Source organism: Impatiens glandulifera, chromosome 6 (assembly GCF_907164915.1).
Source record: "Impatiens glandulifera chromosome 6, dImpGla2.1, whole genome shotgun sequence".
Lineage (NCBI taxonomy): Eukaryota > Viridiplantae > Streptophyta > Magnoliopsida > Ericales > Balsaminaceae > Impatiens > Impatiens glandulifera.
The window spans coordinates 49,580,524-49,597,837 of NC_061867.1; the positions used below are offsets into that span (position 1 = coordinate 49,580,524).

At 33.6% G+C, this 17,314-nt stretch overlaps 1 protein-coding gene across 1 annotated transcript; it reads right to left on the minus strand.

Moving 5' to 3' along the window:
- Positions 1–16,163: 16,163 nt before the first annotated feature.
- LOC124943773 (F-box/kelch-repeat protein At2g44130-like) lies at positions 16,164–16,757 on the minus strand. The gene has a single exon (XM_047484244.1). It carries the CDS (start codon positions 16,755–16,757, stop codon positions 16,164–16,166), a length of 594 nt encoding a protein of 197 aa, XP_047340200.1.
- Positions 16,758–17,314: the final 557 nt, after the last annotated feature.

The following is a 17,314-nucleotide window of genomic DNA, read 5'->3' on the forward strand; positions in this document are numbered from 1 at the left end:
GTGCATTTGATAATCCAAACGGCATTACTCTGAATTCATAAAGACCAGAATGAGTGCGAAATGCCGTTTTATATACATCGTCCTCTTTAACACGAATTTGGTGATACCCCGCACGTAAGTCCAATTTTGAGAAAACTGTCGCTCCATACAGTTCATCTAGCATCTCATCCACTGCCGGAATAAGATATTTATCTTTAATCGTTACTTCATTTAATTTCCGATAGTCTACACAGAATCGCCACGTCCTATCCTTCTTCTTAACCAAAATAACTGGAGAAGCAAAGGAGCTCGTGCTTTCACGGATGATTCCAGACTTCTGCATTTCTGCGACTAGACTTTCAATTTCTCCTTTCTGTATGATTGGATATCGATACGGACGTTGATTAGGCGGTCGAGATCCCGGCAATAAGTTAATGGCATGGTCTGTTGCCCTTTTTGGAGGTAGGCCAGTTAAAGGCTCAAAAACCTTTTTATATTTTGATAATAAATCTCTTATCTCCAATGGTAAATGACTATCACTTAGCTGTTCTGAATGGGCTGATAACAGAGTTGTGGGCTCAGCATTAATAAAAAATAGTTGACCCACAAAACAATCGTAACCCTTCTTTACATTCCGAGCTACGTCATCCCCGGTCATTAAATAAAAGGAACTGCCCTCCATGTCACCAGACAGACGAATCTTCTCTCCAGATAACCTAGATTTAATAACTCTCTTCTCGAAATCAAGACTCACTGGTCCATATTTAGTCATACAGTCAACTCCCAAAACCATATCACAACCTCCCAGCTTGATCGTTCGAAAGTCTAGTAGAAAATCATGGCTCTGCATTTTCCAAGCCAATTTCGTGCATAAGAATCGACTAAATATTCTGCCTCCGCCTGCAATAGTTACCCCCATAGGCATTGTTTCCTTTAGAATACAACCCAACTGAGATGCAGTACCCTCATCAATAAATGAATGCGTACTACCACTATCGATTAATATAGTGATTTTCCTTTTCTTGAGCTGTCCAATAATCTTGAGCGTAGAATTGTTAGCACTCCCATTAAGAGCGTGCATTGAAATTGATCCCCCATCGCTACCCCCTTCGACTCTAGCCTCCTCTTTAGCCTTAAGACAGTCACCTTCGTCATCATAAATATCTTCGGCTTTTGACTCCTCTTTATCTTTAAACCAGTCGTCTATCTCATCTTCCATTGCTTCAATATTGAATAACTGATGACGGTTGGGGCAAACGTGATCTTTGGAATATTTCCCATCACACTTGAAACAGATACCTTTAGCACGTTTTTCTCTCATCTCTGCAAACGTGAGATCTCTAGCTGGTATTCCAGTAGTATTTTTGTTAATAGTTGGTCTAAACGTACCTTTTGGCTATTACTCCATGGAGGTTTTGGTTGTGTTATATTTGGGGTCTGGGTTGACAATTTGGTGAACACTTTCTTTTCCTTACCAAGAGGTTCGAGGAACTCGTCTTTCACCTTAACCAACTTTATTGCCCGATCTAATGTCATTGGTCCTGCCATCTTTTAAACTTCTTTTAATTCAGGTCGTAACCCTCCCATGAAACTCTTCACATAGTATTCGTCATTCTGTGGGAAGTATTTAGCTGCAACCAATGCTCTTAGCTCTCGCTATTGATAGATATAGTCTTTCAGAGTCCCTGTCTGTCTCAACTGATTAAACTCTATTATCACATCTTGGTGTCCCTCTTCTTGAAATGCTAATAACACCTCTTCAGAGAATTCTTCCCAATTTGGCAATGGATGATATATCAGATAATCGTAGAACCACACATCAGCCTCACCAGAAAGAAAATAAGACACGTAGCTTACCTTTTCTTCTTCAGGCATGGTGAAGTGATCAAAAAATTTATTGACTCTTCTGATCCATCCCCTAGGGTTTGAACCATCAAATTTGTCCAGATCCATCCGTGGTAGCTTAATAGACATACCCCCCGCCGTCCGTATCGAATTAGGACCTGTCGTTTGCTTCTGATTACTGATAGGGGTCCCAGTTGTTCTGAAATTTTGTCCGACCGGCTGTTTGTCTGGCCTTCTGTAAATCCCATCTCTCTCATACGGGGTTGTTCCATATCCAGATCTCGGCTGTAGCGGAGGTGTATTTGAACCTCCTCCTTGGTCTTCGGTTGATTTATTATTTGTCTTGGAATTCTTGGATTCCAACAGCCTTATCATAGATTCAAATTTTTCAGCGTTATCTTTCTGCATAATCTCGAAGTTACGAGAAGATTCTTCCCTAATTTTGAGATTCTCTAGCTGTAGTAACTGGAACTTATCATTAATTTGTGATTCCATTGTCTCCATGCGTTCGGTCAGATTTTGGATCATCTCTTCATTACTTTTGTTACGTGAATTCACCATTCTCAGCGGAAGTCCGAGGATCGTAAGCTCTGATACCACTTGTCGTGACCTTACTATCAATCACGATATAAATCTCACAATAATAGTTTCGTAGAATAGATAAAGAAGAACAGAATGAGTAAAAGAATAGAATAAGAACAGAATAGATGGAAGAACAGATTGAATAGAAGAACAGAATAAATAGAAGAACAGACTGAATAGAAATTGGGAGTTTATTAGGGTTAAGGTTACCAGGAGCGACGACTCTGGTAATTAGAAAGAGAAAGTATAACAATTAGAATATCAAAAACATATCCCTCTCCTTACAATTCTATTCTTATTTATAGACTAACAAATAATAAATTTAGGAAATAGATTCCTAATCTTTGGAAATAGATTCCTAATCTCTGGAAATATAATCTTCATCTTTGGAAATAGAATCCTCGTCTTTGGAAATAGAATATCCATTGTTGTGAATATTAGATTCACAACACGGAGATATATGACAAACAAGTGGTAGCACAATAATACTGATCCAATGTGGAGAAAATACTCAATAGAACCAACTAATTTTATTGGAGCAACAATAAGTTTGATCACTCCTCAATTCTAACTCATTCAAATCCAACTTTAACTAGCAACATTTCATCATTCCCAACATTTATTTAGACAATCAATGGAATGAAATTAAAACTCAAAACTATAATACGAAATACCAAAGTGTATTCAAAGTTAACAAGAAAAAGATACAATTTAGAATTCTACACAACAACTTGATCCAACAAAGCCAGCAAACTCGGAACTAACAGGCTGTATTCTTTCAAAATTACCATCTTGAGACCGCATAAAAAATAATTGTTCCCAACAATAACTGCTTCTATGGATGGCCTTGACCATTACTAAACTTTGTGCACCCAATTGGAGTCGAGAAAATTGTGCTATGAACTTCGAGTTGAACTCTGGTAACTCCTTCAGCGACTCATCCAATTCAAAAGTAGTGCAACAATGAGGACACGAAGAGTCATTAGTTTGTTCCAAATCCCATTCAACTAGTCTCCATTTTCCAGTTTGAGGATGGTATACCGCTGCAGTATGTTCATACAAGAAAATGTGTTTTATCATGCAACCATTTAAAACCCGTAATTCGTCTCCAATTATTTGCAGCTCAGGGAACTGACTTAGCTTTTGACTAAACTGAGGCAATTCGGTTCACTCGTCCTTCCTCATATCATACGCCCAAACCGAGTTGGATTTATTACCTTTGTAAACTCCGATGAATATCTGACTATCAAAACCCACCACGAAGAAGAATGGCCAAACTGACGGCAAGTTCTTGCCTTTCCACCATCGCTGAGTCACAAAGTCCCAGACGAACAAGGAAGTCGCAAGGTCATCATGACCATCGCAAATCACAACGAGTTTTCCGTCAGAGCTAGCAATCTGAGTTGACACAGAAAACCCATTTATGAAAATAGGGACAGGGGGAAGTCGGTTCCACTCACGACTAATCGGGTCTAACACGTTGATAACAAAATGGAAGACTGACTTAGAACCGGGTGGTGGAGAACGAGGATGCTGAAGAAAGCAAACGAGTTGATTCGTATATCCCAGTTGTTTCCTGATCCTGTAAAAATGAGGAGTTTGTAGAAGACGACGCCATTTACAACAGACCCACGATGCAGAAATTATGTCCTTGTAGTGAAGGCGAGCAAGACAGTGAAGAACGAGGTCTTCTGTCAAACCATCTATAGTTTGTTCTTCCATGGTAATTTCGTGCTTAATGGATACAGGGAGAAGAAATTATAAAAATTTGGTTTTAAAATTAGGGTTGTGAAAATATGTGATATAATTGCCTTTATTTTATTTTATTTTATTATAATTTTTTTAATTAAAAATAATATTTATTTATTTGATACATGATTTATTTTTTTTCAAATATTAAAATAAATTATATTTGACAAAAACAAAAATAAAGAAATAATTTTCACTAACATAATTTAAAACGAAAAAAAAAATCCATCAACTTCTTATTTAATTAAATTAGTCCAGTGCAAAAAATAGTTTAGAAATATAGACTTTACAAATATATTATGATGTTAGAATATATTATATTATAAAATATTTTTAAATATATATATATAAAATATATAATAATATAATATAATATATTATAATAATAATAATTATTATAATAATTATAATATAGTATATTATAACATAAAAAAATAGAGAATAATATATGACTAGGTGCAAATAAAGATTTTGGAAAACAATTATTTAATAAATTTAATGTTTTATTTTAAAAATGAATGATTAGTTCTCTATTAAACCCGGTTAACAGATCGTAACTAATAGAATCAAAACTGGTAAAATCGATACTAATATCGATTAGTTAAATTGGTAAAATCGATATTAATATCGATCAGTTAATCGGTTTGTAAAATAAGAGGTAAACCAAACTTAACTAGAACCGATTAACTGACGTTAACAGGTTAAATTGTAGGATGCCATGCAATTTCTTCATAATTTAAAAATAATAATAATAATAATAAAATTCATTTAATATAATTACATTTATACTGAATAAAAGTAAAATCATGATACTTAAATTAAAAATTCTAAAATTAATCATGACATTAATTATATATAAATCTTTATAAGTGTATAATGGAATTATTTTAATTAGATTTAACATCACACTATTTTGAATGAGCCTAAGAATTTTATCAAAACTAAACTTATTTATATTGGTTCAAAATCGAATATATATTATAAACAACTCAAATAATCTTTTCATTTCAATATTATTTTAAATTCAAACTTCATCTATGATTTCTCAACCCCAATGTGTTCATTTCAATCTTAATTTAAGATTTAAATTTCAGCTTTCAAGATTTCGAAATCTAATTTATGAAGCATTACATCATGTAACTCATTATAATCACCCCTTAAAAAAATTAAATTTTAAATTATTCTTAATTAAACTATCTTTAATTAATTAGCTGAATAATAGGATTACAATACACATGAACCCTCAAATATATGTTAGTAAAAGTAAATGAATACTTGAATAATCATGTAATTCATTATAATCACCCCTTAAAAAAATTAAATTTTAAATTATCCTTAATTAAACTATCTTTAATTAATTGGCTGAATAATAGGGTTACAATACACATGAACCCTCAAAAATATATGTTAGTGAAAGTAAATGGATACTTGAATCGATTTTTATCATATTTAGACTACGAATTATTTAGATCTGCAAACTTAATTTTCGTATATAAAAAAGAAAAAAAATACCATACATTTCTTCCATAGCTAGTACCTATATATGCAATTAATTATACCTATGTTTATATTTTTTACATAAGGAGAAAATTTTAACTCAACAATCTTATGATTAACCTTTTTATTATGTGAATTGGGCGTATTGAATTCGATATGTTCTTACTATAGTCACATTGTTTTACTCCAAATATTTTTTCACTATTATTAATGTTTTGTCGGAAACAAATATAATATTTTTTAAATAAAAGCATTTCTAAGATAAAATTATTATTTTTATATATTTTATAAAAATCAATCATGTTTGTTAAAAATGTTTTCAAACAAAATTTATATAACTTCAACGGAAAACCGAACTATTTAACTGGTAAAAAATCGGTTAACCAAAATCACTAGAACCGTTTAACTAATAAAGCGATAAAATGAAACCGTTAAACTATTATGCAGTTCGATTAACGATTTTTCGGTTTTTTTTGCAAGGACCTGTTTATGCATGCATTAACAATATTTCAATTGAGAATACTTACATCAACAAATATAATTTTAAAAAATGATAGATAATAACATCAACCAGAATAAAACACCAGATTTACAATAAGAGCACCTAAAAATATTATAAATGAAAACAAACAAAATGAAGGAAAAAAAACTATCCAGATAAGTGATTTTCTAATAAAATAAAATCATTTTTCATACACTAGGGCATCTTTAAGATATAAAATGAAAATGAGAAGAAAAAAAGCATGAACACGAATTACGTCATGACCTAATTCTTTGCTAAAAAATACGTAGGCAGCCTATTCATTAGGCTCGGTCATAATAATAGTTTTCCTTTTTAATATGAAAAATAAATAAGACAATGTTCTTATAAACACTAAAAATCAGCACTCCAATTTATAAAATTAATATAATTATTTTGAAACAAATAAGATCAAAATAATTAATTCTATTGCCAAAAATCAATTTAAAATAATTAATTTTGATTAATTAATGTGTTAATTAATCAAATTAATTAGGAGTTAAGGCAGAAATAAAAAATAAAATTATTTAAGATAAATGTTATACCCATATTATCCCAAAATAATTTTAGAAAAGTTAAATAATTTAGAGTTAATTTTGTATCCAATTCATCTAGAAAAATTATTTATTTAAATCCTAAAAATATACAAAAATAATAAATAAAAAATAATATAAATTGGTAAAATATTTTCCATATTTATTTTAATATTTTGTATATTTTAAAAGATCAAATTTAAGACCAATAGGGTGAATGAAAAATTAATTTTAAACAAACCCTTAAGATTTTAAATATATATATATATATTAATTAATTAGTAATATATATTAGTAATCAGGTGTAGCCGAAATTGAAAAAATAAGCTACAACCGAAAATTGGACCCTCAGATGAGCGTTGGGAACTCATCCAACAGCCCAAGCGCTTTCGCACAGCCGATTGTAGCCGAGAAAGCGCGCACGCGAAGCAGCCAAGCAAGAGACGGCCGTTAGCTAGAACGCTAACGGACGGCTCATACGCTGACGAAATACCAACGGAACTCGTCCCAACATCAAAACGACGTCGTTTGGATAACCTTGAACAACCATGTTGATTTTATTTTTTTGGAACTCCCTCGTTGGTCCAATAAATCAACTCATTTAGAGGCCAAAATTATCACGCTGAGATCGTGGTCATTTCCCCTATGCCCGTAGGCTTCGTCACAGCCTACTCCGACAAATGGGTTGAAGAACAACCAAAATACCATAAATAGATTTTGGTTGATTCAAGCCACTAGGCTTCGTGAACTGACTTAGGAATGCTATAAATAGCTTCCTCAACTCATTCCCAAGACAAACAACCAGCACAAAATCCTCATATCAAGAAAAATCGAAATCCGCCATTAAAGCTTCTTAGCTTTGGATTTTTCGAAATTTTTGTTTAAGGCTTGGAAAATCGGATATAGAAAGCTTCCATAAGGATCAATGAGTGTTCTCCAATCCTTAGTAGAATCCTCTATAATGATCATGTGCAATAGGTACCAGCATTTCAATATTTGTTGTTTCAATATTTCAATAATGCCAAAACCTAGACACATGATTAGGACCAGAAGAATAATTGGTTAAATACTTAAACATGGTACAACCGTTTTTCTAAAAAGCCAAGTTTATAAAGTAGAGACTGTTTTGAACGAGTATGGAGGACATAACACGAAAATCATTTCTTGAGTATCACCAAACTTCAAACCAAACGAAACTGGTGTAAACTACGTTTTTATAAGTATACCATTTTTATTGATTTTCATAAAATCAATTGGCAACTCGGTCTTTTAAAAATAAAATTTCGTGAATTAATATTGTTGGATCAATTCAAATTGTCATTTGATTATAACAAATCCTTAAATTATTAAATCGTTTGTATACGATTACTTTTAAAAACTGTCATATATTATCAAAATCTTTTAAAATAATGTCTTATTTTATAACGATGCTTGGCACACAAACCAATGTTGATTTTTATTATGTCACTCTAGTCCCATATTATCACGTGTTATACATGTGTTAAGCTATAGGATCTATGGGAGTCATAGGCTAATCAACCAATGTTAAATTCGTCGAACCAACGAGCTACTCCAGGTCTTATATTTCCACGCTCGCCTCAAAAACGCACGTGCTAAGCTATGTGACATCTCGGGAGGAAATAATTCTTTAATTTGAAAAAAAATCCCTATGTCAAGACTATGAGCATTCTTCTAAAAATGCGAATAAAACGTCTAATTCTAAAACAAAAAGAAAAAAATGAACAACAACAAAGAAAGTTGGTTTGAGATTAAACTTTTTAGTCATTCTAACCAACCCTTGAATTTCTTCTTTAGACAAAGAACCTAGAGTTTGTACGTAAAATGTTTTGTACGCGCAAAGAGATTCTCTCTCATCTTCATGGTTCCGACCGAGAATGTTGCCACAAGAGATTCTATATATCTAACTGTAAAAGTCGAAGACATGTCTAATTAAAATGTGCATTTTATCTTCAAATGCGTTCAAACATAATCGGTCCATCAAGAAGGCGTAACAATTTTTAGGTATTGACCAAAAACAAAGTCAATCCAAGCCATTTTTATTAAACTGTTGGATTTGGAATACCAAACGAGAATGACTTTGGATCCAAATCTTGCAATAGGAGATGACAAAGCTGACACAACCAACTAGATTGACAGATGTAAAATCTTCAGATGCAAGTTGCAATCCTCTTAATTGGAAAAGAAGAACAATAAAGATAAGTGAATTTGTTTTGAATGCAAAATTAAATGCGATGTAAAACGTCTATCACCAATAGCACATTCTAAGTCATTTAAACCAAAAACAAAAGAATGAAAAAAGAAAAGAAAAAAAGATGCATTATGAGACGTATATCATCGATAACGCATTGTAGGTCATCTAAAAAAAATAAAATGTAATTGTTATTAAGCGTAAGTCGTCTATCACAAGTAACTCATTCTAAACCATTAAAAAAATAAACATAAAAACAGAATAAAAAAACCTAGTTCACATTAGGGGATTTTTAAAAGAAAGTCAATGTTTTGCACATTGAACTATATTTACGACCGACCTGAGTCCTTATTTAAGATAAACATACGCAGCCTTGTCTTAAGGCCTGATTATAATCATTTGCTTTCCAAAAAATGTGATGAAATTATAGTGAAGAAAATAACTTGTTTACTTGTCCTCTAACTGGTTCATGATAATTCCAGAAGACATAAGTCCAACCACATCAATTCCCCCTTCTTTTGATTTTCGAATAAACTCAAGCCATACTTAAAACAATAAGTTACAAAAGAATTGAAGGTGTATGTATTACCTTAAACGTACAAAAATACAAACAATCACTCACTTCAGTTGTACTCTTGGGATAATGAATCGATCCAGATTGCAATACACGTCTCTTCCCATCGATGACAATTGATTTCCCGTCATATGCAATTGTTGTACAATTCACTCTTTCAAAAATTAGATTCACAAACAAAAGAGTTACATAGACATTCAGTTTTTTTTCTTTCTTTCTTTTATTCACATATCTAAACCTATATGCATGTTTCCAAATCAAAGCATAGAAAATAACATTAAAGAATAAATGAGAGATGTATACTATAGTAAGGAAAGTCAAGATTAAAGGTAGGTTAATAATTTGTTCATTTGTTTATGTAGATTACGAAGAATTTGAAAGGAATTTATAAGATTGATTGTTTTATTTGTTTTAATATTGGAGCAGAGTGCTCTACTGGTTACTTGACGAAATTCAAAGAGGAGATCAATTGGTTTCTTTGCTGGGTTTTTGTCAGTTGTTAAGGCAGTAATAATGGGAAAATTTAAACCTGATATGATAAGTCTGAATGGTACAAACTATAGGCAATGGATACTGATGATTAGAGATCTGTTAATTTTAGATGATTTGAATGAAGCAATTGAAAATGAGGGTGTTAGACCTGAGACTACAAAAGAGGCTGATTGGAAAAAGACAAATAGAAAGGCCTGCAGCTTTATTCGTTCTTGGGTTGGTGTAAATTTTGTGCACCATGTTGAGAACGAGACTACGGCGTATGGTGTGTAGAGAAAACTTGAAGCTCTCTATGTTGGGAGGTCAGCAGGGAATAAAGCAACACTAGTACGAAGATTGGTGAATCTAAAGTACATTGATAATAAATCAATTGCTGAGCACTTGAATGAATTTCAAAATATTTTGAATGAGTAATATGAAGATAAACTTTGATGATGAGGTGCAAGCACTTTTAGTCCTTGGATCTTTGTCTGCAAGTTGGGAGACACTTATATCACTCTCAGTAACTCAGCACCAAATGGTAAAGTCAACATGACATTTGTCACCAGTTCTTTACTTGATGAGGAGAATCGAAAGAGGATAAACCCTCTAAGTCTAATATGTTGGTGGTTGATAGAGGAAGATCAAAGGATAATAGAAGTGGTTCGAGCATGGGCAAGTCTAGAAGCAGGTCTAGAACTCCAAAGAAGGATGGTGCTTGCCATTACTGTGGTAAAATGGGTCATTAGAAAAACGAGTGTTGGAAATTTAAAAATGATAAAACGAAGGGTACGGTGAAGCCCAGAAAAAAGAAAGAACAGAGTGCAAATACATTTTCTTATGCTTTAGATGGTGAACTAACATATGCTTTTAATTGTCAAGACTCCTGTCTTAGCGCATCTTCAAATAAAACAACATGGATTGTTGACATAGGTTCATCATTCCATATTACTCCACACAAAGGTTACTTTCAGTCCTACAAAGCTGGTGATTATGGTGAGGTTCGCATGGGTAACAGTGGTGTGTCCAAGATAGTTGGTCTTGGTGATGTTAGAATCGAGAGAAACATGGGATGTTTCCTAACATTGAGAGATGTAAGACATGTTCCTGATTTGAGAATGAATTTGATTTCAGCAGGTAAGTTTGATGATGGAGGCTACCATAATGTTTTTAGTGGTGGAGCATGGAAGATAAGCAAGGATTCATTGGTTGTTGCACAATGTAAGAAATGTTGTTCCTTATACAAGACAAATTTAAAAATTGTCTATGATGCAACATATTTTGTTTTGATGGAGTCATCCACTGAGTTGTGGCACAAGAGACTAGGTCACATTAGTGAAAAGGGGCTGAATGTTTTGACCAAGAGGAATGAGTTACTGAATCTCAAGGATGCTCATATTGAAAATTGTGAGCATTGTTTGAAGGGTAAGCAGAACAGAATCTCCTTCAGTAAGTCGAAAGTGGAACTGAAAAGAATGTCCTTAAAATGGTTTATACAGATGTTTGTGGTCCTATGAAGATTAAATACATAGGTGGTGCTTCCTATTTTGTAACCTTCATAGATGATGCATCTATGAAGGTTTGGGCATATGCTATAAAGTCCAAGGATGAGGTTGCAGCAAAGTTTGAGGTCTTTCACAAGCTAGTTGAAAGAGAGACAGGAAGAAAATTGATGAGGGTGCGGTCAGATAATGGGGGAGAATACATAGGCTCATTTGATGATTATTGCAAAGAGCATGGTATTCGACATGAACAGACTGTGCCCAAGACTCCACAACAAAATTGTGTGGCAGAGAGGACGAACAGAACAATGTTGGAACGGATGAGGAGTATGCTCTCCCATTCCAAGTTGGCTAAGCATTTTTGGGCTGAAGTCATGAGCACTGTAGTGTATGTGATCAACCGTTCTCCCTATAAGCCATTGAATAATAAGTGTGCAAAAAGCATCTGGTCAAGTAAAGATGTTAATTATGACTATTTACGTGTTTTTGGTTGTAGAGCTTTTATACATGTTCCAAAAGATGAGAGGTCTAAGCTAGATGCAAAAACCAGTCAATGCATATTTTTGTGTTATGGTGATGAAAAGTTATGACCCAATTGACAAGAAGGTTATGAGAAGCCGAGATGTGGTATTCCTTGAAGATCAGACTATTAAGAATTTTGAAAATGGTGAAAAACTTGATGCATACATACATGATCTTTCTAGTCTTGAGTTGTCTCATGATATTGAGGAGACAAGGCCACATGTAGCTTCAGACTCAGATAGTGATGAAGATGTTCCTCAGGGTCAAGCTATAGGTCATGGAAATGATACAACAACTAATCTTAGTGATAATATTGAGACTGATTTTGAAGTTCAACAAGAAGATGGAAATCAATAGAATCAACAAACAGAGGTACTTAGGAGGCCTACTAGGGAGAAAATATCAAGTTCTAAGTACCCTACTACTGAGCATGTCCTTTTAACTGATTGTGGGGAGCATATATGCTTTAAGGAGGCTTTTGAGGATACTCATAAGAAAGAATGGTTAGTTTCCATGGATGAAGAGATGAAGTCATTACTGAAAAATGGCACATATGAATTTGTTGAAAGACCAAAGAACATAAAAGTATTACAAAATAAATGGGTGTACAAGATCAAACAAGAAGGTGATGATAGCAAGCCAAAATACAAGGCTAGGCTGGTTGTCAAAGGTTTTGGCTAGAGGCAAGGAATCGATTATGATGAGATTTTCTCACCGGTAGTGAAGATGACTTCTATGCGGGTGGTGTTAGGTTTAACTACTTGTATGGATCTTGAGGTTAAACAGCTTGATGTCAATACTGCATCTATCCATGGTGATTTAGACGAAGATGTTTATATGGAGCAAACTGAAGGTTACAATAAGAAAGGTGAGGAAAGCAAGGTGTGCAAACTTGTCAAAAATCTGTACGGTTTGAAGCAAGCACCAAGGCAGTGGTATCTTAAGTTTGAGTCGTTCATGATCATCCATGAGTACATGAAGACGTCTACAGATCACTGTGTCTTTGTAAAAAAGTTTGTTTCTAATGATTTTATTATATTTCTCCTATATGTTGATGACATGCTAATTGTAGGAAAAGACAAGCTCAAGATTGCCAAGTTGAAAAACGATTTGGCTAAGTCTTTTGAGATGAAAGACTTGGGTCAAGCAAGACAAATTCTTTGAATGCAGGTCATTCGTGATAGGGTGAAGAAAAGGCTATGGCTGTCTCAAAAGAGATATATTGAGAAGATTCTAAATCAATTATGTATGGACAAGGCAAAACTAGTTGCTTGTCCATTGGCTACACACTTGAAAATAAACAAGACAATGTCTCCCAAGGATGAAGAGGAAAAACAAGAAATGTGCAGTGTTCCATATGCTTTAGCAATAGGCAGTCTGATGTATGCAATGGTCTGTACAAGACCGGATATAGCTCATGCGGTTGGAGTAGTTAGTCGTTTCCTTTCAAATCCCAGTAAAACACATTGGGAAGCGGTTAAGTGGCTAATGAGATATCTTTGAGGGACCTCCAAATACGCTTTGTGTTATAGTACTAGAAAGCCACGTGTTGAAGGGTTTTTTGATTAAGATATGAGTGGTGATATTTATACAATGAGATCAACTTCAGGGTATTTGTTTACCTTTGGGGGAGGAGTTGTATCATGATAGTCTCGTCTACAGAAATGTGTTGTTTTGTCTACTACAGAAGCTGAATATATTGTCATTACTGAATGTTATAAGGAAATGAGATGGATGAAAGAATTGTTGAAATAAATAGGCATTACACAAGATTGGTTTGTGGTGTTTAGTGACTCATAACGTGCTATACATGTGAGCAAGAATTCAAATTTCCATTCACGTTCAAAATACATCCAAAGAAGGTACCATTGAATCTGTGAAGTGCTCGAGAAGAAATGAGTTATACTTAGAGAAAGTGCATACAGATGAAAATGGGTCAGATATGATGACAAATGGCTTGCCAAGAGACAAGAATGAGATATGTTGTGCCAAAGCCGGAATGATTCTGGCAGGAGCGTCACGATGATGAATGTTTATAGAAACATTCTCCCATGGCTCGGAAGGGGGAGAATTGTTGAGGTGTTCCTTGCCATTGCGGGCGGGTTTTTAATTCCGGGTAAACGGGTCAGGGTTTTCTGTTATGAAAACGGGTTAGAGTATAAATACTTTTTTTGGGTATTTTTTTCTCATAATACAGTAAAGTTGAGAGAGAGTGAACAGATCTATAATTTTTTCTACTTGTTCTTTGGCTGATCCAGAGTGAGAGGTTGGGGGAGATTTTGATTGTGGAGGATTTCAATCATTCCTAGTGTAATCACTTCTTTAATTTAAGAGCAGGGCATGTAAGTTTCTACTATTGACATTTCTTTGATTTAGTGAAACTTATCCCTCCCGTGGACGTAGGTCGATTTTGACCGAACCACGTATATTGCGTTGTTATTGCTTTGTGCTATTTCAGTTATTGGTAATCTGTTTGTCGTCATAGATAATTTGGAAATTGGTTTATTACAGGTTTGATTTCTAAGAAGATCCGTAATTTTGTTGTTGCAAAACCCAACAGGATACTATAGTAAGGAAAGTCAATATTAAAGGTAGGTTAATAATTTGTTCTTTGTTTATGAAATAATCTGAAAGAAATTTATAAATTTGAATAGGAAAGAAACAAACCGTGAGGATAGGCGATGAATCTAATGTTGCAATTCCAGTGAAGTTAGAGAGAGGAGACAATGGAAATTTGAAAACAAATGAAGAACGAGACACCATAAGAAGCTTTACACCATAAACGACGGAAAATTAAGAACATTACACAATTCTAAACTCAAACCCAAAATCTAAACTGACCTGAATAATGAGACCATCTATTTATATACTCTGATGTACGAGCATTACAGATGTGCGAGAATCGTGTAATACTCGTATGATGATGTGCGAGCATTACATATGCGAGAATCATGTAATGCTCGTATGATGATGTGCGAACATTACATAATTCTCGTATATGTAATGTTCGCACATCAGCGATAAATGTGTTATCGGGGGAAAAACGATATTTCACATGGCGAAAAGGCCCTTTTTGCAAAGTTTATCAAACGTGTCTTTTTTCGAATTTCACCCTATTATGAGGGTCATTTGATCCAATTTTCCTAATTAGATGTATTAAAAAATGTTAACTGTTTAAATAACAACCTATCCCACCACATATGTGTTTCATCAAATATTTGTCAATAAGTGATAACTATATATTTTCAAAATGTCACAAATTGAACACCACAAATTGAGCACCAAGTAATTTATTATTCATTTCAATATATCACTCTCTGATATCCTATTGTTCTAGGGTTCTATACACAAATCTTATATTATATCAAAATGGAGATAAATGGATCCAATTAAAAATTTAGATCATAATTTTAAATCAAAGATTCAAAGAAGAAGATGTTTTCAATAACCCTAGATATCTGATTCAAGTAGATTCAAACAAAGACGATTTTCAAAATGTTAGTGGAGATACATGACTAACAAGTGGTAGCACAATAATACTAATCCAATGTGTAGAAAATACTCAACAGAACCAACTAATTTGATTGGAGAAACACTAAGTTTGATCACTCCTCAATTCTAACTCATTCAAATCCAACTAGAAACTAGCAACATTTCATCATTCCCAACATTTATTTAGACAATCAATAGAATGAAATTAAAACTCAAAACTATAATACGAAATACCAAAGTGTATTCAATGTTAACAAGAAAAAGATGCAATTTAGAATTCTACACAACAACTCGATCCAACAAATCCAGCAAACTCGGAACTAACAGGACATATTCTTTCAAAATTACCATCTTGAGACCGCATAAAAAATAATTGTTCACTACAAAAACTGCTTCTATCGACGACCTTGACCATTACTAAACTTTGTGCACCCAACTGGAGTCGAGAAAAGTGTACTATAAACTTCGAGTTCAACTCTGGTAACTTCTTCAGCGACTCATCCAATTCAAACGAAGTGCAGCAATTAGGACAAGAAGAGTCATTAGTTTGTTCCAAATCCCATTCAACTAGTCTCAATTTTCCAGTTTGAAAATGGTATACCTCTGCACTATGTTCACTTTCAATGTGTTTTGTGTTGCAACAATTTAAAACCCATAATTCGTCTCCAATTACCTTCAACTCATGACACTAACTTAGCTTTTGACTCATCTGAGGCAACTTGGTCCACTCGTCCTTCATCATATCATACGCCCAAACCGAGTTGAATTCATTACCTTTGTAATCTCCGATGAATATATGACTATCAACACCCACCACGAAGGAGAATTGCAAAATTGACGGCAAGTCCTTGCCTTTCCACCATCGCTGAGTCACAAAGTCCCACACGAACAAGGAAGTTTTCAAGTCACGAACATTGCTAATCACAACGAGTTTTCCGTCAGCGCTAGCAATCTTAGTTGACACAGAAAACCTATTTACGAAATTAGGGATCGGGAGAAGTCGGTTCCACTCCCGACTCATCGGGTCTAACAGGTTGATAACAAAATTGAAGACTGGATCAGAACCGGGTGGCGAAGATGAAGAAGGCTGAAGAAAGCAAGCGAGTTGATTCGTATATCCCAGTTGTTTCTTGATGCTGTAAAAATGACGAGTTAGTAGAAGACGACGCCATTTACGACATACCCACGATGCGGAAAGTATGTCCTTGTAGTGAAGACGAGCAAGACACTGAAGAACCAGGTCTTCTGTCAAACCGTCTATAGTTTGTTCTTCCATGGTCATTTTTGTGCCGGACGGATACACCGAGAAGAAATTATATAGATTTGGTTTTAAAATTAGGGTTGTGAAAAAAATGTTATCCATTATCTCGGCCCAATGTGATATATTTCTCTTTATTTTATTTTATTATATATGTTTTTAATAAAAAATAATATTTACTTATTTGATACATGATTTATTTTTTCTTTATATTAAAATAAATTATATTTGACAAAAAAATAATAATAAGTAAAAAAATAATTATCAAACAATTCTCAATAACATAATTTTACAAAAAAAAATTAAAAAAAAAAATTTATCCACTTTTTTTAATCAAATTAGTACGGTAAAAAAAGTTGACTTAAGAGATCAAAAGTTTTCTCTCCAAAAGTGTTTTGAATGAAATTGTAAAGCCATGATTAGGACTGTAAAAAAAAGAAGCTTATCAATTTTATTTTATCGATTTATGATTAATCGGTTAAACGGTTCAAATTTACATTAAAAAAAATTTCTATCCACTTTTTTTTCATCAAACTAGTACGATGAAAAAAGTTGACTTAAGAGATCAAAAGTTCACGTGT

What these genes read in the sequence shown, in the direction of transcription:
- LOC124943773 (XM_047484244.1), bottom strand. Translation starts at nt 16,757, where the DNA reads ATGACCATGGAAGAACAAACTATAGACGGTTTGACAGAAGACCTGGTT.